This window comes from Hippoglossus hippoglossus, chromosome 10, assembly GCF_009819705.1.
Source record: "Hippoglossus hippoglossus isolate fHipHip1 chromosome 10, fHipHip1.pri, whole genome shotgun sequence".
Taxonomy (NCBI): domain Eukaryota; kingdom Metazoa; phylum Chordata; class Actinopteri; order Pleuronectiformes; family Pleuronectidae; genus Hippoglossus; species Hippoglossus hippoglossus.
Genome location: NC_047160.1, coordinates 27,072,444 through 27,094,555, shown reverse-complemented (window position 1 = coordinate 27,094,555; position 22,112 = coordinate 27,072,444). Strand labels below are relative to the sequence as shown.

The 22,112-nt window shown below is 43.1% G+C and overlaps 2 protein-coding genes and 1 long non-coding RNA gene across 4 annotated transcripts in view; 2 read left to right on the top strand and 1 right to left on the bottom strand.

Annotated features, from left to right (window-relative positions):
* Nucleotides 1-612: 612 nt before the first annotated feature.
* On the top strand, nt 613-12,398 carry canx (calnexin). The gene is made up of 15 exons (XM_034598839.1): nt 613-794; nt 6,556-6,783; nt 7,371-7,444; nt 7,938-7,994; nt 8,665-8,806; nt 8,886-8,967; nt 9,105-9,297; nt 9,421-9,610; nt 9,903-10,016; nt 10,118-10,274; nt 10,417-10,632; nt 11,180-11,299; nt 11,701-11,827; nt 11,904-12,007; nt 12,204-12,398. Exons 4-15 carry the CDS (start codon nt 7,973-7,975, stop codon nt 12,261-12,263), a joined length of 1,527 nt encoding a protein of 508 aa, XP_034454730.1. The 5' UTR covers nt 613-794; nt 6,556-6,783; nt 7,371-7,444; nt 7,938-7,972; the 3' UTR covers nt 12,264-12,398.
* Nucleotides 12,399-13,837: 1,439 nt separating this feature from the next.
* Nucleotides 13,838-15,831, bottom strand: LOC117769730. Its single transcript, XR_004615290.1, has 2 exons — nt 14,647-15,831; nt 13,838-14,615 (listed from the first exon to the last, which is right to left on the bottom strand). It is a non-coding gene; the product is annotated as an uncharacterized LOC117769730 (long non-coding RNA).
* Nucleotides 15,832-17,661: 1,830 nt separating this feature from the next.
* Nucleotides 17,662-22,112, top strand: part of maml1 (mastermind-like transcriptional coactivator 1) — a 20,165-nt gene continuing 15,714 nt past the window's right edge. The window contains exons 1-2 of one of the 2 annotated variants that reach the window (XM_034598838.1): nt 17,662-17,789; nt 18,658-18,976. In XM_034598838.1, coding sequence (XP_034454729.1) covers nt 18,665-18,976 — 312 coding nt within the window. In that variant the 5' untranslated portion in view covers nt 17,662-17,789; nt 18,658-18,664. Of the gene's footprint in view, nt 18,977-22,112 lie in introns of both variants that reach the window. The other variant, XM_034598837.1, reaches the window with a different exon arrangement.

Below are 22,112 nucleotides of genomic sequence, written 5' to 3'. Positions count from 1 at the left end.
AACAGTGAAACCTTATCTAGACTTTTCACCACAAAATGGATGAAGTAATCACATATTGAGGAAATAATTAAAACCAGGATATTACAATACTCCATAAAACTCTCAAGTTAAAGTAAAAGTGCCTAAATATTAAAGTGATATATGAGAGTTCAGCTTCTTACAGCCAGGAAAAGGCTTTTAAATGACGTGTAAGAGAGAATATTTGTATTTGGTGGAGCTGTTAACAAACAGAGACGTGAAATTAGTCTTATTACAAGTTTATTCTTGTAATAATCCATTTTATTCTATTTTGTTTTGTTTGTAAAATCTAACATTGAAGGTAATCTGTAACTATAAGTCCTTATGTAGGTGCAGTAGAGTGAAAAGTAAAATATGATCCTCTGCAATTTAATGAGGTGAATAACAGAACATGAAATACTCAAATGTAATACACACATTTGTATGTACTTGGGTAAATGTACTTCAACCTGTTAAAGTGAAAGTACATTCAAATGAGTGTGATCATCAATCTTTCAGACAGCCAATCACTTCTCACTCCTTTTCATCAGCCTCACTACAGCCAATCAGCGCTCACTACCCCCCTCGACGCATCGACCAATCATCGCTGTCCACGAGGTTCAGTTGGAGGGGGGCGGGCTCTGTCCGCTTGGGCTGAGATTTGTCTCTGACCAATCAGCTGCTGACAGTTGACAGGAAACGTCAGACGCTGACCAATCAGCGGCAGGGGACGGCGCTCTCTTCCTTCCACGTGATCGAGCTGGTTAGTTCGCAGGCGGTCACACCGAGAGCCGGAGGTGAGTGAAACTAGCCGAATAATGTGCCGTTTTCCCGGGGACGAGGCGCAGGGCAGCGGCCTCTGGGAAGCGTGCTTTCATTCTGTCTCTTTACTGTGATTGTTCTCATCAAATCCGTGTTTAGCGTTTAACGCTCAGCTCCGTGTGCGAGAGGCTAACTGCAGCTAACTGCAGCTAACCGAGGCTAACTGAGGCTAACCGAGGCTAATTAAGCTCAGGTGAAGGCAGCTAGCCTGTTAGCTTCCCCGGCCTTTAATCACACGTAATGAATGAAATGGTTGAATATGAGACGCTCCACGTGACGCTCCACGTGTCTCCCGGTCAGACGGTGACCTGTGAGTCCCGAGGACGAGCGGAGCTGCTCGGCTCTCTGCGCCGTCACTTTCTGTCGTTTCGTAATAGCATCGCAGCTAAGCTAGGCGGAGCTAAGCTAGCTGTGTGCAGCGGCTGGGGGTTGTTGTCACTTTAAAGAGATTAACGAGCTCCTCGGTGTGAAGACGGAGCTGCTTCATCACCTCCTCGAGATGGAGGCTCGGGGAGCATGCTAACTCCACCAGTGCTGCAGCTGCTGACCACTGCTTTCCACATGAACCACTGGTAACCACTGGTTTCCACATGAACCACTGGTAACCACTGCTTTCCACATGAACCACTGGTAACCACTGGTTTCAACATGAACCACTGGTAACCACTGGTTTCAACATGAACCACTGGTAACCACTGCTTTCAACATGAACCACTGGTAACCACTGGTTTCCACACGAACCACTGGTAACCACTGGTTTCAACATGAACCACTGGTTTTAACATGAACCACTGGTAACCACTACTTTCAACACGAACCACTGGTAACCACTACTTTCAACACGAACCACTGGTAACCACTGGTTTCAACATGAACCACTGGTAACCACTGGTTTCAACACGAACCACTGGTAACCACTGGTTTCAACACTCAGATATTAAACTGACCAGGCTCTGCAGCTGTGGCTCAAAGAGGCAGATGTTTATATCTTTACAGCTTCAGCCTCTTCTGGAATCACATCATTTATATTAAATACAAGTGGAAGTCAGTAATAATCATCTGTAAGCAGGTCTGCAGCTTTTCATTATTAAAAATGTCCTTTAGTGATGAATGTCCTCCAGAGTCCTGGGTTTCTGTCTGATTCCTTCTTATATGACACAAAGAATTAAGATCTGCTAAAGAAGAGAGAATGAGTCAATGATTATCATGATTGCAGTTTGAGATGGAAGCTTGTGCTCGAATCATTAAATACAATCCACACAGGAGCTGTTTGTATGTTTCTGTCTATAAAATGTGTTGAATTATTATAAAATATACGTCTTCAAAACTAAAAATCAAACTCAAAGATATGAAACAGAAAAGCTGCAGGTCTATGATGATTCAATCATTTAATATTTTGTGGTTTAATATTTTGTTAATCGTAAGATAGTATTTTCTTCGGATGGAGAAATGCATTCTAAAATTATGTTAAACCTTAATTTAAGTCATTAAGAATAACTTAATTTCCCCAGTTTTAGCCTGTAAATCATAATTCAACCTATATAATAATAATACTCTGCTTGTGTTAAACATCATTGTTCAATGAAGTGTGGAAACAGGTAGCTAATATAGGATAGTTTTCAGATTTAGTAGTTTTTTTTCCAGGTTAAATTGTGGTAATTTAGTTAATTATTGTTACTGTTACTAGTTCTCAGACTCAGATGCATGTTGCTTCACTCCATCACTCAGTCACTTTGACGTCCTGATCGAGGTCGGAAACCAGGATTCATCCAGTTTGTAGCTTTACAGGGTCTCAGTGATGATTCCACTTTTAAGTTATCAGAAATCTTTACATTAGAAAAGATGAGAGCAAGTGAAGTCGACTCTACCGGTCAATTCATCTTTTCAGTTCTCATCAGTGTTTTTCTGTTGGTTTTCCTGTGACACTTCTAGAATCTGCTTCTTATTGTGCACTGACTTCAATTTGTTGGCCGAAGCCCGAAGTGAGAATCAGGTGTTTGTTTGGAAAGGAGAAGCCTCTAATTACCTGGAGATCATTCGATCTTTCAGGTTGAACACCAGCTTTCTTTTGGTGTGAAACTGGCTGTGAGATCAATTTTCTCTTGATTGCTCAATGTGTCCGAGGCATTAAAGACATTAAACCGGCTTGTAGCGCAGCTGTGTGCTCAACACGCCCCCATCAGGTGGCGGCTGATCGTGCCCTGATGCTGAGATCCAGTCTCAGGTGAAGTGTGGCAGCAGCACAGCCGGTTCAACCTGCTGGTTCGTGTGCAGTCTTTCTGAGAGGAACCAGCTCAGCGAATGACTTAAGGCTGTTGTTGCTAATTAGATATAATTCTCACATAGTTGCTGATCTGTGGTCACATGAATGTGAATGTTGAAGTCTGGTCTCAGCAAAATGAATTTATTCAATTCATTTATCATTTAAATATTCTGGATCAGACCCAGTGAAATAACTCGGCTGGAGAGAAGTTCATATTTATTTTTATCAGCCTCTTTTTTTAATATAAAGTGAGCTTCACATATTGATATATGAAGAAAAACACTAAGACGTCTCACTCTGTTTGATTTATCAGAGCATTTAACTTAGAAGCTTCTTCTCTCTCAATCTACCTGAAGTTCTGACAGCGACAACAGACTATTTAAATCCTGACCTTTTTATATGATGAACCAGCCGCTTGTTTGCTTTTTACCAGACGACCGTTACTTCACAGTGAAGAGGTAAAGGAACAGTTAGTGAATCTGTGTTTATATTTCTCTCTTCACACAGGAAGACGTGACCTCACTGTTTGTTTCAGTTTAAATAGTAACCTGCTCGTCCTGTCTGCTCGCTGATCAGTTAACTGACGCCGGCTGATAAAGGCTGATTCCACAGTTTATTGAGTGAAGCTGCTCAGTCACAGACAAACGTGTTTTCTTTTTAAATGGAAAAATAAATTTATTTATTTTAAATTCAACAAACTTTTTTTGTCAGTGAAGTCAAACCAAGTTGACGATTGTAGTTTATTGAAAATTTTAATTTGACCTGTTTTATTAGTTCTTCAATCTTTTAGGATGTTTTCTGATCGGAAAGTCTGAAGCTTCATGTTTGTTCCATGTTTCATCTGATCTGTTAGTTCTGGTTTCACTTTGTAATTTAGGGACGAAAGAATTTAGTCTGACATACGTCCTGTCGTCATCACCTACGTGGGCGGAGTCTACATATACTTGACTCTGATTGGTTTGTAGACGGCGTAACATCATGATGGTATTACTATAGCAGAATCCGCACCTTCAGGTGCAGTACTCCACAGTACTCCACAGTACTCTACAGTACTCCACAGTACTCCACAGTACTCCACACTAGCTCAAATGCACCAAATGAACGTCCTCGTGGTTCAAACATATCGTCGGGGGTGAAGACTGCAGCTGCTTCTTCTTCTTCTACTGTTTAATTATGTCTCTACTGCCTGTGATTGGTCCAAACAATCCAACAAAGTGTTTTCTCTGCAAAGCAACAGAACCAGGTTCAGTTTGATCCAGACCCAGAACTCCTCTTCTGCTCTGAGGAACCTTTCACACCTGATGTTCAGGTTCACACTGTGAAGTCTGAACGTGTTAATAGATTTTAAAATGAAGTCAAGTCTCTTACCGAATAAACACTGTAGTATGTTTACATATATAAACATTATGAAGTGAATATGGACTTTGGCAAAACAAGAAATTAGACGATACTCACTTGTATTTTTTTAAACGTTAAAGCCGTTTCATAGATGTAAAATGAAGAAGCTGCGGCGTCATGTTAATGTATTTAATCCATGTGGGGTGATGCAGCAGAGTGGTTCTTCAGGAAGCTCTGATCTCATCGGTCTCGAATCAGTGTGGTTATCTACAGTGAATCAGAAGCAGCAGATGGTCTGAAGGCAGATTAACAGACTCCACTTCCTCCAGCCTCGGGCTGAGTGACACTAACTTCTCCTGGTTTCACTCAGTAAGAAAGGCCTGTCAGGTTCCCTATGGAAGCTCCCTAGGGTTTTAAAGTCATTTAGATTAAATTTATTCAGTTAATTAATTTTACATCTGATTTCTGCCTCAAAGCAAAAATATGATATATAATAATTAGTTATTTTAAGTAAAAATGATAAAATCTACAGATTCATTTTCATTTCATAACAGCCCTAAAGCCGAGGACTCGCCACAAGAGCATCAGACGTGGATTCATCAACCACTGGAAATAGCTCAGTTTCCTCCCGTTTCTATTGATAAATTACAATGGGTCTGTTTAACAAAATGCTCAGCCTTTTTTAAAACCAATTATTTAATCAAAACTATAGACAAATGATTGTCAAAGTATTATATTTTTGTGATCGATTAATGGATGTTTCAGCTGTTTTAGTCTTGTCCCCACGTGGCTCTGCAGATTATTCCTTTAAACGCCATGTGGGCGCCGGGTGGATGGGTTTGATGCTAAGCTAATGGCTACACACTCATCAATAAACTGCACTGCTGTTAGCCTGGCATGCTAATCCTGCAGCGGGGTAATCTGATTAGCCTCAGTCTGCTGTGAGACAGAAGAACTGAAGCATCAGGTCCTTTGTTTGAACCAATCAGGGAGAGGAATCATTCTCATCAGCTACTCAAACCTTCAGAGCTGTGAATTTAAAACCAGACCTGTCGTAGTGAAACGAGTCTGATTCAGAAGCTAAATATCTACATGACTTAATTTCAGAGATGCAAAATTAAGTTCTAGTTTAAATAGTGGAGTTATGATAATATGGAGCAGCTACTGATTAATCTGCCATTTATTTCCTCAGTCACTGAAATACTGGTTTTATATTAAAGAATAAAAAAGACAGCATTCACTTTTCTTTAATGTTTGACAAAGAAAAGCAACAAAACTGACATTAAAGAATTTTTAATTTCATATAAAACAATCGTTGCCGATGAACTTTGTTTCTGAAGATTTTTATTCCTCTGGTAAATGATTAAACTAAACCATGTCAGACACATTTCTACTGACGACTCCTTGTTTTAATGGAGAAAAGACTTTAAAAAGAACATGTAGATGTTGTTGTGCGGCTGAATCAACAAACGCATAATCATTGGTACTGTTAAACTCCGTTCTTAATTTACCTGTACACTAAATCTGAACCCCCCCCCCGTGTGTAATAAGTAACCTGCAGTATCCAGAGACTCCTCAGTGTTTATGTGCTGCTGTGTGTGAGTTGGGGGGTGCTGCAGTAATCCTCTGGGGCGTAATCTCATTAAGCTGTTTGCTAGTCCTGTGGGTGCTGCTTGGTCACCATGGTGGTGGTGGTGGATGCCAGGGACACAGGCACGAGCGTGTGTCAATCAATCAATCGTTGTCAGAAAAATCTGTAGAGATTAAAATGTTCATTCATTAACTTCTGAGAACAAAACACAGATTTACACTAAATATTAGTGACTGTGAAACGACCTAAGATCCAGTGACTGTAAATACAGATGACGACAAGTCTCCACTTCCTCTCGCGGTACAAAGTTAAACCTAAATATCCCAGATACGAATGCTGCCATCTTGTGGTGATGTCATCTGGAGTCAGTCTGTGCAGTAGTGATCGTAGGGTGAAGCCGTCCACACTCGACCAATCAGGAGTCAGTCTCAGCTGTCAATCATGACGTCGCAGTCTGTTTTTATATCATCAAATAACTAATGCAAACCAAATACTGTGTTTGGATGAAATGCAGTAAAAGTTCCCCCTCTCTTCCTCTCTGCAGACCATGGATCACAGGATTGGCTTATTAGTTCTTCTGGCGGCAGGCCTCCTCTGCCTCAGTTTGGCCCCCGTATCTCAGGCTGAGCACCAGGTCGAGGACATTCTGGATGATGACGTAGACGTTGAGGACGAGCTGGATCTGGGTTTGGCCGGAGCTGACGAGGAGGAGCTAGAGGGGGACGTTCAGGATGAAGCTCCACCTGCTCCTACAACTCCTCCCGCACCGAAGGTAAGACGATACGATTGGACGGTTGAGAAGTAGTATCTGCAGGTTCGATGATGTATGATATTACATAATATTAAAGGTTTCCCTGTCTTACCTGTTCATCTATCTCCTGTTGTAAAAACCAGTATCATAGTATTTTTGCATGTAAATCAAAGAGTTTGAGTTTGTTTAAAGTGATCTGTGTCTAACGGAGTCTCTGCAGGGAGGAAACACTTTCACTGAATGCATGAGGAGGTTACAAATATTTTCTCAGCCTGTCACTGATTAACCAGCTGAAACAGGAAGTGGCTTTGATAGTGGAGCAGTAAACTGACCTGCTGATCCACTGACCTGCATTCACGCTGGAAACCCCCCCCCACCACAGACTTCAGTGAAATCCTGACTTAGTTGTAATTTTAATAACATTTCTAGAAATGCTATTAAGCTGAAAGTTGGTACAAAGAGAAACATTTAACTGAGCAAAGAATATGAGGTTAAATACCTGAAAATAAGAGCAGATGTCACATTTACTGTGAACATGAGAAAAACGTGAAACCAGACATGACACAGTTCCTCTGCTTTAAGTCCTTCTCCCACCTCTTTGTGTTTAGGTGACCTACAAAGCTCCTGAGCCGATGGGGGAGCATTTCTTCGCGGAGTCTTTTGACCGAGGGACACTTGACGGGTGAGCACGTGTTCGTCGCTGATGATTAGTTAAATCCGCTGTTGAGTTACCTCCGCCAGGGAGGATATGTTTTCAGCTGCGTTAGTTCACTGGATTTCACAGGAACTACTGAACCGGTTAGGGTTAGGGGTTTGTAGCAACAGTGACGCTACTTGTGGGAACGAGGACGGACGGTCTGCGTGGACACTAACGACTTTCACAACTCGCAGCAAATTTCTCTGATGGGACTGATAAAGGATAATCAGATTTTTATTGGCGACAACACAAATGAGCACGCAGAAAATAATACTGCACACATCTACACAATGCAGCAATGAAGACAAACGTTCTAGTTGTGCTGAAATCTTCTTCTTTTCTCCATGTTGTCCAGGGAACTGTGGGAACTTGTGTAGAAACAGGTGTAGACAGTGTCTCTGTCCACATTTTCTCAGGTTGTAGGTGTGAGACTTCCAGGTGTGTTGCTCACTGAAGTGTGTGTGTGTGTCTGTTTCAGCTGGGTTGTGTCCATAGCCAAGAAGGAAGACACCGATGAAGATATCGCAAAATGATGGTGGGTTCAGATTTAGTAGATAGTACGCTGACGTACGGATGTGCATCACATAGATCCTGTCGGGTTTCCCACAGAATGGATTGAGTATATGGCAGTAACAGGGTGCACACTGGTGCAGGGTTCCTTCTATGTAAAGAACTGTACAGTACAAACACGTTGTATTGAACAGCTTTTCCCACATGATAAAATAGAAAATGTTTATTTTCTCCATCTTCTGTTTTATTTGAATTAAGTCTTTGTCATTTTTTTATTAGATCACGTCTGAGTCTTATTTGTTTCTGTTTCTTACATTCATATTTTATCTCTGATTCTATCCAGCTGATTTTTTCATCTTCTACTCTCTGAAGCGTGATCAAGATTTTTAATTGTAGCTGAACGTCTGTTTTTCTTTCACTTTGTCTCAATTCTTTTTAGTTTTAACTGAAATATTCTCACGCTCTGGTTTCTCTCATGTCTGTCACATATTTTTCTTTCGTTCAGCGTGAGAGCAATGCATGATGGTACATACGTCTCGGTTAGCGACCATGTTGTACATAGTTTTCCAGTTGCATTGTGGGATCTGGAGTCCACAACATTCAGTGTGTAGTGAGGGGGCGTATCTTACACACTTGATGAGCTTGATTCAGGAAATGGTATCTATTACAGCTGAATGATGTTGATGTTTTAACAGGTAAATGGGCGGTGGAGGACATGAAGGATAGTAAACTGCCCGGGGACAAAGGTCTTGTACTGAAGTCCAGAGCCAAACATCACGCCATCTCAGCCCAGCTGCTGCGACCTTTCACCTTCGATACCCAGCCCCTCATCATCCAGTAAGAACACAACATGCTCGGTGTTGATCCCTCGTGTTTCCTCCGGGTCGTGTTTCTGACTCCGTTTCTCTTTGTTCAGGTACGAGGTGAACTTCCAGGCAGGGATTGATTGTGGCGGCGCCTACGTCAAACTGCTGACTCAGACTCCTGATCTCGACCTGGTCAGTCTCTCTCACACACACACACACACACACACACACACACACACACACACACGGTTTCACTGTTTGTCTTCTCTTCAACTTTCAACCGTTAACCTTTTAATGAAGCTGATTCCTGTGTGTTTGTGTGTCTCCAGGACCAGTTTGTGGATAAAACTCCGTACACCATCATGTTTGGACCTGACAAATGTGGAGAAGATTACAAACTTCACTTCATCTTCAGACACAAAAACCCCAAAACTGGAGAGTACGAAGAGAAACACGCTAAGAAACCAGATTCTGACCTGAGGACGTACTATACCGACAAGAAGACACACCTGTACACACTGGGTATGTTTTTACACACACACACACACACACACACACACACACACACACACACACACACACACACACACACACACTGACAGGACAGTCCAGGTGTGTAACTGCTCCCTGTGCCCCCTCCCTCAGTGTTGAACCCTGACAACACCTTCGAGGTGCTGGTCGATCAGACGGTTGTGAACAGCGGCAGCCTGCTGACAGATGTGACCCCCCCTGTGAACCCTCTCGCCGAAATCGAGGACCCGGACGACCAAAAACCCGAGGACTGGGACGAGAGGCCCAAGATCCAGGACCCAGACGCAGTCAAGCCCGAGGACTGGTCAGTACATGACCTCGGTTACCGTGGAAACACTGCTGTTAATTTAGTAGAATTGTGAAGTTGGTTATCGTACTTTGTGTGTGGCATCACGTGCACCACATATTTGAATTCATGGGTTCACATCAAATGTTCTTAAGTTGTTTATTCTTTCAAATGTTTTGTCCAATTAACTGTTCAGATAATCACTTGACAATAATTTAAAATGAAGACCAACAGCTGATTTAACAGATCACTTCTCTTATTGGTTCGTACCATGACTACATCCTGGGTGTGTTTTTCTGATCGTGTGCAGGGACGAGGACGCTCCCGCTCAGATTCCAGATGAAGATGCAGTGAAGCCAGACGGCTGGTTGGACGACGAGCCGGAGTACATCGGAGATCCTGAAGCCGTCAAACCTGAGGACTGGTACGTTGATGCACTCGCATGTTGGCGATCATCCACGGTGAAGTCAGACATTGTTCTCCATGTTCAACCTGGTAACAGTCTGTGTGTTTCCTGTCCGTCAGGGATGTGGACATGGACGGTGAATGGGAGGCTCCTCAGATCCCTAACTCCATCTGCGAGTCAGCCCCCGGCTGTGGCGCCTGGAACCGTCCGATGATCGATAACCCCAGCTACAAGGGCAAGTGGAAGCCCCCAATGATCGACAACCCCAACTACCAGGTGAGTTTGTAAACCCCTCCCACATTGGACGCAGTTTGAACTGAGAATCCACATTACGACTTTGTAAAGAAGTTTCTCTGTGATCACCAGCCAGAGTCTGTTTGTTGATCTGCTCCTGACATCTGACCCTTGATGTTCTCAGGGCGTCTGGAAGCCAAGGAAGGTCGCCAACCCTGAGTTCTTTGAGGACCTGCACCCGTTCAGGATGAGTCCGTTCAACGCTGTTGGACTCGAGCTCTGGTCCATGACCTCCGACATCTTCTTTGACAACTTCTTCATATCCAACGACCGCAACACGGCCGAGCGCTGGGCCACCGATGGCTGGGGACTGAAGAAGGCAGCAGAGGGCGCTGCTGATGTAGGTTCAGGCTGAAGGGTTTCACATTCAACAGGATCATATTCATAAGATCTGTTACTGAATTTAATTCAAACTGAATTTAAATCACGACGTTTACAAACACGTTATTAAAAATAATACAATTTATCTTAAGAAATAAAACTGAATTTTCTTTTGACAAAATATTAAAAATTACAATTTTCTTTTGACTAATTGATAGAAATTAGTTTTGAACCTCAGTGATGATGAAATCCTCCGGAGGAAGAAGCGTCTCTGAGCGTTCAGATGTAACTGATGCTGCGTTCAGGGACACTGCTCCTCACTCGCATTACTACAACTCAATCAAAACTGGATTCCTTAAAGGAACAGTTCACCTATTTTTAAATCTCATAATAAATATCTACAATATTCAACAGTAGGAAAAAAGGTTTCAGAACCTGTTTTCAATCCCGTGAACACACTCGCATGTCGTAGTTGTTCAGATAAAAGACTGAGTTCTGTGGATTTTGTCTCATCACTGTGATAATGTTTTTGTGTGTTTGACTCATTGTGTTGTTTGTGTTTACAGCCTGGTCTGGCAACGCAGATGTTGAACGCTGCAGAGGAGCGTCCCTGGCTCTGGGTAGTCTACGTCCTCACTGTGGCTTTACCGCTCATCCTCATCGTTATCTTCTGCTGCACCGGCAAGGTAACACACACACACACACACACACACACACACACACACACACACACACACACTACTGTGGCTGGTTTACCATGCTGCGGGCTCTGAGGTGACTAAGTCAAAAAAAACAAACAATGAGTTTATCACAAGTTCAGGAAATGGAAAAACGATGAATGAACAAGGTAGTTGTTGAACATTGTGATAAGAAAATATGACATATCGTCGTTCCAACGTTAAAGGAAGAAGAAATGAGACATTTAAGAAAATGCAACAAACATTTGACATTTCTGCTTCTTGATCATTTAGTATAAAAATCAGTTTCTCTGTTTGTCTTTGAGTTGAGTGTGTGACGTTTAAACGTTGTGACCTGTAGATTTGTGTTTGTAAAGTCAAAGTGAACTGATTTCCTGCTTCTTCTGCAGAAGAAGAGTGCGGCGACGCCAGCAGAATACAAGAAGACGGACGAACCTCAGCCTGATGTGAAGGAGGAGGAGCAGGAAGAGGAGGAGCAGGAAGAGAAGGCTGAAGAGGCAGAGGAGAGCAGTCCAGGTTAGTGTGACACTGAGGTTTCAGAACTCTTGACCTGGTTCCTCTCTGTGGAGCTGACTGATTCTGCTTCTTTCAGCTGCAGAGGGCAAGAGCGACAAAGAGGAAAGTCCGGGAGAGGAAGACGAAGCTGAGAATGACGAAGCTGAGAATGATGAAGCTGAGGACCCCACAGCAGATGAGGTGAGGAGACGATATAACGAGCAGTTATATGATCTTTTATAATCAGACTTCTGCGGCAGCCCTACATAAAAACTAATTATAGTTTTGTTTCATATAAGTTTGAGTTCATATAAAACCCAGTTTTAAAGGGAGAATTGATGGTGAGATTCAGTTTTTCTTTTAAGAAATTAAGTGACCGTCTTTGTTTCCTGTGTAGAAGTTAGAGGACGATGTTCTGCGGAGATCTCCCAGGAACAAGAAGGTCAGAAAAGACTGAAATCTCTGAATCCAAAGCCCTGACCTCGACTCCTCCCCCTACTGCCTCCCCTCAAACACCCCTCCCCCATCCTCCTCTGCTCCGAGGTGATGAAGCCTGAACGGATCCCGAGGAAGCAGTGAAGCCGACAGGAAACTAATCAAGAAACTGACGCCTGATGATGATTCCAGTATGAGCAGGACTGAGTTAGTATGATTAAAGGAGATTAACTAAGATTAACTAAAACTTCCTGCATCATTCCTTAACAACCCCTGAGCAGACTCGAACCCACGACGCCAACATCTCCTCTTCCCATCTGCTGAGTCGCCGCCGCCTGCCGCCACCCACGAGCTGGCAAACGCCCCGCCCTCCGAACAGCCTGTTAAAACCCTGTTGACAGTTTGCTGATCAGTCTCCTTAGTTAACGTAGGTAACTGACTCTAATTAAACAGTCTAACCTCAGGTCTGACGTCAACCTGTTCTGAACCGCCGTCGTCCTGTTTGGTCTAATAATGAAGCTGTTAGCGGTTAGGATTAACTAACCCACTGAAAATCCACCAGTCAGAATATAACGACAGGAAGTCTGAACCAATACACCTGATCCATAATCTATACAGTTAATAGATTAGTCTGCTGACACAGATAACTAGCCAATCATCTATCAGGGTGCTAATCAGGCTAACAGGTTATCCAACAACCAGAAGTCTCTGCATGTTAACCTTACAGCTAATTAGCCCCAGAACTTGTCTTTTAACTTTCTAACCACTGTCCAGCAGCTTCTTAGCAACACACAGATGTTATCAGCTAACGTCCCGACTTTTAACCAACCAGCAGACGTCAACACGTGATCCGGGCAGTAGCCTGAATGCTCTCGCTAATTAGCCCATGAGCTACTCAGTAGTGATGGAAACCTTGGTTACAGTTTTTCGTAGCTGACCCTCATCCCTCTAATCAGCTGATCCCAGCAGGCTGCTAACAAGTCCACAGATAACGTTCATAACTGCAACTTCTTCTTCCAAGACTCTGGAGATTAGCCTGTTAGCATCCCACTCATTACTTTTCAATCAGCTGCAGCAGTCGCATGCTAATGGCTCCTGAAATGAAATGAGTACACTCCAGCTGACATGAACTATTTTTTCTTCTCGTGTTATTGTCACAGACGTTCGTGGATGTTTTGTCCCTCAGTGTTTTTAGCGTGTGTTTGTCCTGATGGCAGCGGAGAAGGTCAGAGGTCAAGCGCTTGTGTTGTGATTAGAACAAACTGTCAGTTCCAGGCCACAGGTGTTGGGTGTCACGTCACCTGGAGTCCAGGTCACAGATGGATCTGGTCAGACCGGTTCTCGCGCTGCGTCGTTTTCAGTCGAAACTGTTGAGTCAGCTTGGCCATGCGTTCTACCGGCGGCAGCAGAGGCACCTTATAACCCGCTACTCCGTCTTTTATTTATTTTCATTTAGATCTCAGTCCAAACAATGACGGCAGACGTTTCACTGCTGTCGTTGAAAAACTGAATCTGTTTCACATCAGCATCATCGTGAAACAGATCCAACCGACGGTTTCACAGTAAAACTACCGTTTGGCATCAAACCGGTTTCAGCTGCTGTGTCTTTAAACTCTTTCACATCATCACTGAGTCACAGTCATGTTTGTTTGGACTGAAAACTGATGTCGGCAGATGGACAAACTCCCAGTCCCTCTTTCATCAACCCCATGTGAAAAGAAAAAGGCACTAACGGAAAAAACCTCAGGCGCTTAACCTCTCACCCGTCCACCTGCTGCACGACATGTCCCCAAACCTCCGGAGTTTAGCCCCGTGTTAAAGAGACGGCACTTGAGTGTGAAGTTCGCTTTTAACCACCAAAAATTCAAGACAAAATATCTGAACTAAAACTCCTGTCAGTCACATGGTCTGTTTGGTGACGTGTGCGCGGCTGTGATCACATGACTTTGAGCCGTCTAAAGTCCATTCAGCTTAACCTTTCTGTGGATGAAGACGTGAGATGAAGATGTTGAGTTGAAACAAAACTGAAACTCAGTTGAGGTTCTTAAAAGTCATCAAATCCTTTTTGTTTCTTCTAACAAACGTTTCTTCTGCTGTTAAATGTGTTCGTTATGTTTTTTAACGTAACGATATTCCAGCAGTTTCCGACTATCGAAAGTAAACGGCAGATTTATCCATAGTGAAAATACTCACGAGTAGCAGCCCTTCGCCACTTGAACCAAATTCTTCCATCATCGCCAGCGTCCACAGGAGTTAGCAAAAACCTTTAAGATTCTACCTCTCGATTTTGTCCTCTGCCGCCGCCTGCTGGACGCTGTAGACACGGCCTCGACGTCTCGCTGAGAAAAAGCTTCGAGTTGCACCTGAAGACAGTCTGAGACTTGGCTCCTGTTTGTTCGTCCAACATTTTATCTTCAGCGTCGTTTCTCAAAAACAGTGCAGCTCAGTAAAGCCACTCTACATTATTTAACTCTTAAAGACTGCTGACTACATTACATTTATTACGTGTCAAAAACTGAATGTTGTGTTGACCTCTTGACCTTTCCTCTAGCGCCACCATCAGGACAAATCTATTCATTTTCAAAGCATAAAAAACACTAATTATTCCATGAACGTTGTGTGTGAAGCTGCAGCAGGAGCTCAGACTCCTGGACTGTGGTCTTGTCTGTTCATTGTTAAACTGAAGGTTTGTGATGAAGGAAAAACCAGAGCAGCACATGAGATCACATGAGATTTCCTCAGTGTGACTGAGCCAGAACGACGCTGCGTCGATCAACAGACTTTTAAATCTTTAAAATATAAAATCAGTTAGTGTGGAAAAGAAAACGTGTGTGTAGTCTCATGACTGTTGATGTGTCCGTCTCGTCAGTTACACTCGACTAAACGTCACGTCAGGTCTTCCTTCTGTTTATCTATTGAAACATTTGATTGGTTAAAGACGAGTCTGGAATTACTTTAAAAGTCTGAGGTGTTTCTGGTTGTTGCTTAATTCATGTTTGGGGCCTTGAGATGACCCGGAGGTCCCTGCTCTGTCCAGGTGACCTTCATCTGTTCTTCCTCTTCCTCGGTGGGTCGACACGCTGCAGTGGTTACGTTTTCGCTGTAAGCTGTTGATTTCACGCTCATTTTTCTCCCTGTGCTGTGAATGGTTTTAGGATTAATCTGACGCAGCGTTACATTCCCATCATCAACGTATGTTTCAGCCACTATTCATCGTCTGCCACCCTCCTCTTCCTCTTCCTGTTGTGTCCGACTCTTTGTTTTCTCTGGTCGTGTCCAGCTGAGGCTGCCTATAGCTAACAGACTGTATAGACTGAACACTGTATCTGCTGGTGAGACTTAACGTGACTCTGTAACTATTAACTTTTTATTGTTTTGTTGACTTTGTGTTTAAACTATTTGTTCGGCCCAGCGTGTTTCTGATGAGCACACTGTGCAGCCGCAGCACAGGAAGGTCCAGCCTGGGGTAGAAATGCTGTGATGACGGAGCCTGGTGCGTGTGTGGACGTGAAGTCAACATTTGTTTTGATGAATAAAAAGGCCAAAATGGAAACTGAATGAGAAGCTGCTCTGTGTGTGTTTTATTTTTCCCAGTGTCTTTGAAGGTGATGCTGATCCAGATGATTTTCACATTGAGTTTATCAGTGGACTCGTTGACAGATTTTCAAATCTACTGTCTTTCACAGAATTTGTTAATTATAGAACAATATGATCCAATTTCCACGACTGAGACAGAAACCTGAGGTCAGAAATAAATGAGGACTCGAGGTGCAGACTGAAAGATCTTCAACAGGGACATTTTGATTTTGTAAGATGGATAATTATCTGAAAAAACAGATCAGTGTAATATTCAGAGTGCTGTGTATATGATGATGCAAAACAAACAAGTTGAGGATTAGTTACTAAAGTAATGAAAATCATGTATAAATAGAAATCCTTAATGTTCACAGTATAAAGTTAATCTTCAGAGATCAAAGTGTCCATTAGAAGAACCAGTGGTTGTGAATCAGTTTCTCTGCTTTGGTGCAAATCAAAGTAACAACAGGTGAAATGGAGGCAGAAGCCAGACGAGCCCCAAACAGGGACTGTTTCTAATGTGGTGTCCACAGACAGCTGCTCTCTGCTGATCCTTCCTGACTCCTTCTAGTCCTGGGCTCTGCTCCTCCTCACTGCTGGCAGCATGAGGAGCTACCTGCAGCTCCATCAGGCTGCACAGGTCGTCCAGCTCCTCTGAATCCCGTCCGCAGTGGGTTGATGGTTTTAGTTTCCATTGATCGTTGTTACGTCATTTTGTTCTAAACAAATTATACAATGTTCATCAGTAAAGATGTTCAACTTGAATCGATCTTTAAGATTTGATGTGTGATGGAAGTGTTACCTTCATGCTTTTGAGCAGTGTTTATATTTGTAGAATTATTTATTTATATTTTTGGTTTGTAATGAAATATGTTAAGTTCGTAGACAAATATGTAAATTGCAACAGTTGGGGTCTGAGATTATCAGTTTGACAGATGTAGATTAACTGGCAAAAGTTTTGATATGTAAATATTTGTCAGTGAACTCAACATATTTTGGGGACTTCGACTGTTCCAGGGAATATCGCTGAGACTTTTAGATGATATCCAGATAATTTTATTCACTGATGGAAAATTATTTCCTGATGCTTTGAAAGTGAAAACACCAGCTGGTACAAATATATCAGAGCTGGTCAGTTACCTGCTTTACCCAGGTAATAATCCACTTTTAAAAAAAGATTAAGATTAACCGCAGAATTGAACTGAGAATATTCAGGTTTTTAAGTTTTCGTCAGAATATTTTATTGGTAATCATCAGTAACTCTAAAGGTACAAATTAAACCAGAGCTGCTGATGGTGAATTTAATTTAGTAAATTATGAACAAATACAGGCTGAAAACCAAACAAAGTTCTTAATGTATCCCACGCTGAAAACATGATGTAACTAAATAAATATTGATGTTTCTTGTAAAAGTTGTAAAATGTTGTAAATTAACCTTTAATGTGACGTCATCACTCTGTACAAAAATAAATCCGTTTTCTCACTTTTAAAGGAAAAATACAAACGGGGCTACTTTATGACGTCAAGGCTGGTTCTCGGCTCTGATTGGTCTACTGTTTGTCGGTCAACGCTGCGGCCGCTCCCTGTTGGCTGCCCGTGCTGTCAGTCATCGGGGGGCGGGCTCAGGGACATTCCTCCTGTCGCTGGTGGAAAAAAAAAAGAAAGTTTCCAAGATGGCGGCGTGGAGCTGCAGGTCCGCTGGAAAACAATAGAAGCAGCGCAGAGGGACAGTTAGCCGCTTCGGAGCCGCTCCTGACCGAGGAGCCGCCGCCTCGCCGCCGCGCACAGCCCGGCCCCGGGGAGGCTTATCCTTCACCTCGGCACAAACGCGATCAGAGCACGGTGCTTCATTTAAATGTCTGATGCTAGTCGAGCTAGCGCCCCCCCGAACACAGCGTTAGCAGCTAGCGGCTCGCGGCTACACGGAGGATCAGCTGTTAGGCAGATGCTGTAGGAACAGCCTCGCTGCACAGTAAGTGGATTTCAAACATTACTACGTTTCACTGTGGACGCGGCGGCTCGTGGGGGGGCGCGGGGCGAACCTCCGACCGGGAGGGGACAGGATGTGTTTGCTATCGAAGGACCCGCTGCCAACTTAGTGAATGTTAGCATGTTAGCTGCTGCTGGCTACACACAGCCCAGCGGAATACTCGAGTTAAATAAAGTTTGAGCCAAGTTGTAGAGTCGCAGCGATGCTTCCACAGACCGAAGCCGTCCACCGAGCCCTACCTGCGGGCAGAGCAGCAGCTAATGTCCGCTAGCTCCGGAGCCAGCAGGTAGAAGCGGCCGCTCGTCATTTTAAAGGAATTTTCGACGCTTCAACTTTGATTTGTGTGGAGGAATGTGCTAAGTGGAGCGAGCCCGACGGGACGCAGGTCGGTGGCGACGCCGCTTCCTCTCGGCACATTTCGATGTGGATGATTTGAAGTGGTGCTCGTAGCTCGGGGATGACCACGGGAAGGTGCGGGGTAGGTTCGGGGGTAAAGTCCGCAGCAGGACGCCAGCAGCTCCGGGTCACAGACACTTTAACGAGCTGCTGCACCGATGAGCTCCGTAGTTTTCACTGGCTTTAACTGAGATTAACCAGGAGGCTGAATGGTGTTGCACCCAAAAACCTTCGTCTTCCTCCCCGGCAGTGAGTGCCGCTGTGACCGAAGCCATTAGCGAGACAAAGGTCGCCTCCATGGAGCCAGCACAGGAGTCTTTGTAGAGGGCGAGGGGGGGTGTATAGACGCCCACGGTGAAAAGAGCCAATTTCAGCTTTTTATGGACGAAACCTGAGCCGGAGTTTACTACAAGTCTGTATTGATGATGGCGGATTTTGTTACACCGCGACACAGCGCGGTGATGGAGAGGCTCCGCCGGAGGATCGAGCTCTTCCGGCAGCATCACAACAGCTGCGAGAGCCGCTACGAGAACGCGACGCTGGAGCGGCTGGAGCTGGACAGACAGCAGACCTTCGCCCTGCACCAGCGCTGCCTGCAGGCCAAGGCCAAGAGGTCCAACAAGCACCGGCAGCCCCAGCCCAGCGGGGACCAGGCCGGCCAGAGGGCGCCGGGAGGCGGCGGAGGAGGAGGAGGAGGAGGAGGAGGCAGCGCGGAGCTCGCGGAGAGCGGAGGGACGGCGGCGGAGCAGAGCCGGAACAGCACCCTGATGGCGGTGAGTGAACAGCGGACACAGGCGGTGCTCGGGCTGGAGGTCAGATACTGAAGGAATACAGCATCACACTGACAGCTGCAGGCACAAACCATATGCTATCATCACTGTGTGATCACAAACCATATGCTAACATCACTATATGATCACAAATCACATGCTATCATCACTATATGATCACAAATCACATGCTATCATCACTATATGATCACAAACCATATGCTAACATCACTGTGTGATCACAAATCACACGCTAACATCACAATATGATCACAAATCACATGCTATCATCACAATATGATCACTAACCACATACTAACATCACAATATGATCACAAATCACATGCTAACATCACAATATGATCACAAATCACATGCTAACATCACTATATGATCACAAATCACACGCTAACATCACAATATGATCACTAACCACATACTAACATCACAATATGATCACAAATCACATGCTAACATCACAATATGATCACAAATCACATGCTAACATCACTATATGATCACAAATCACATGCTAACATCACTATATGATCACAACGGTGTTTATGTGGCAACCCTTACTAACCAAGTGCAGAGTTACTGAAACATTCATCATGTTCATTTTGGGTTAAAAAATTCTAACCTTTTGAGATTAGGAATAAAAGTCCTAAGAAGAAAATTGTGATTTGTAAATATGGGCCATGCAAATAACATCTGAGTGTTTCAATACAGTTGTTATATTATGAGAATAAAGACTCAATAGAGTTTAAACAAATCTCACTGTGACACCTCATCTTACAGATGTGACCAAAGATAATCTCAGTAAACCACCACCAAACATTTCCTCTACTAAAGAGACCGTTTCCTCCAAGTCTGTGTGACTCTTCACTACAGACTCATTTTCCTACACAATCTTTTCAACGTCCTGATGCTGATGAAACAAACCATCAAGGATTTAGTTCTTTGTGAAACTCAAACTAAAGTAGAACTTAACAAGATGCTCCACGTTTTGACACAGAAGACAGACTCGTCCTCTAACATAACATACACGACAATTACAACTTCATACTTCGACTTTCATGACTTTGCTCAAGCAAAATTTCGACTTTATTCTCAGATTGTTTTTATCTTCAACGTGGGCCAAAAACTCTGTAGTCCACCTTCTTCATTCTTAGAAATGTGTCCTAAATACTTAATATCTTGGGGTTTTGGATGGATGACTGGCTGGTCATGATTAATACAGGTTTAAGTTTCCACAGGTTCTTGAGACATTTTACAAGCTCAAAACCGATTATCTTTAGGTCTTAACATATTTTAAATACAATATTGACGGGTCTTAAAAATGTATGGATTGTGAAGGTAATAGTACCTTAAGTAAAAAATGTCTGAAACAATCATTAGATTATTTGAGCAGTTTCTGATTTATTCTCCATCAGTCGACTTAAAATCTAAATATAAAGCAAATGTGATCTTTTCCTGTTTAGGAGTTGATATAGACAAAATGAGAGCTCACCACATTATAGTTTATTTAATTATATATTGATAAACCATAGATATGAATACATATTTGGTTAATACTGAGATAACCTACAATCCCTGATGACACCATGTAACAACTCGACAGTCCTGTATAGATAATATATAATATTTATATATAGACTTGTTTTGTCCCACGGCTTAATGCACTTTCTATTAATGTGCTCCTCAATAAGTTGAAGAAATCCTGCCACTGCTACTTGTCTGAGTTTCTTCAGTCGAGATGACGTCAGTTCAATCAGCCTGAAAGTTCAGATTCCACCTGAACAGTCGCATCTACACAAGTTTAGTTTTTTTCTTTGTCTGATTAAAACAGAATCAAATCGCAGATCAGCTGTGCTGCTGTTTTCTTCTAGAGCAAAACCTTCGTTTACAAATAGCACCTGTATTATTTCACCCCATATTCTGATTGGTTGTTTAGAGTTAAAGCAGCAGTCGTGTCATCATGTTAAGAGTCTGTCCTCTGTCAGGGGAAGTGTGGACGGACATCTGGACGAGTTAGACGATCTGTGTGTTTGTTAATCAGAGCTCATCCCAGCGGTTCAATGAAATCCTGTCTAGTCTGAATGACACGTGACAGATCTCAGCTCAGGTGAAACCACTGGGGGGGGGGGGTGTGTGTGTGTGTGTGTGTGTGTGTGTGACTGACAGAGGAAGTAGTGTTTCTGTGGCGGTGCTCTCTGGTCACATGATCTTTGCTTCACTACAGCCTTGATTCCCAGTCGTCGCTTTAACAGACACAAACTGACGTCTTGGATCAAACCTGACCTCAGCCGGCTCTCCAACATGACTTTTGACCTCCTTCCCTCTCGTCATAGTATTTCTTTTGCAGTATTTTGCACAGGTGTCTGATTTAAAGCTGTACTCGTGATCTAGATGTATAATATATGTTTAAACCAATGAAGTGAGCGCTGCTTGACGGGTCTCAATGCAGGAACTAATGGTTATTTTCATTGTTATTTAGATTCATTAATCCGTTATTTCTTATTGATCGTGTAGTTGATGGAGCATCGTAATTTCAGAGAGCTAAAAATGTGGCGTCTGTTTAGTTTGATCAAAGGTCAAAATAACCAAATACTCAGTTATTAACAATACGACCGAGAGAAGCAGAAATCAGACCAATGACCCAAACAATCAGGAGATTCAAGTCTTCCAGTTATTTTTCTGTCGTTTGACTGATAATTGGAGTCAAAGTTAAATTATTTCTGTAAATGCACAATATCAATGTATCTCATTTCAAAAACTTCAGGACAGCATCTTTTTTAAGAGCTGATCTCATGGTTAATATAATACCAGTATTTCAAATTGTACTTGTGTATATTTCTATATTAAATGTACCTACAAAAGTGACCCAGCCTCTGTACGACCAGCCTGTTGTCGAGTCACTGCCTCCAGTGTGTAGAGGTTCAAAGAAGAAGAACAGACATAAGAAAGAATCTGTAAAAGTTAGTGAAATGAAATGTTTAAAAATGTCAGTTATGCACAGAAAGAATTCCAGAGACACGGCAGATGTGAGGAAAGTGTTTAGTCAGACGACGATAAGCCGACATTAACACACAAGATATTTTGGATTTTTGTGGCAAAGCCAGAGCCAGAAATGTCAGGA

Bases quoted from the DNA above. Each gene is read 5' to 3' on its own strand.
- canx (XM_034598839.1), top strand. From the start codon at position 7,973: ATGAAGATATCGCAAAATGATG. The intron at 9,298-9,420 runs GTATGTTTTTAC...CCCCTCCCTCAG, and splicing joins GACACACCTGTACACACTGG to TGTTGAACCCTGACAACACC. The intron at 10,275-10,416 runs GTGAGTTTGTAA...TGATGTTCTCAG, and splicing joins TCGACAACCCCAACTACCAG to GGCGTCTGGAAGCCAAGGAA.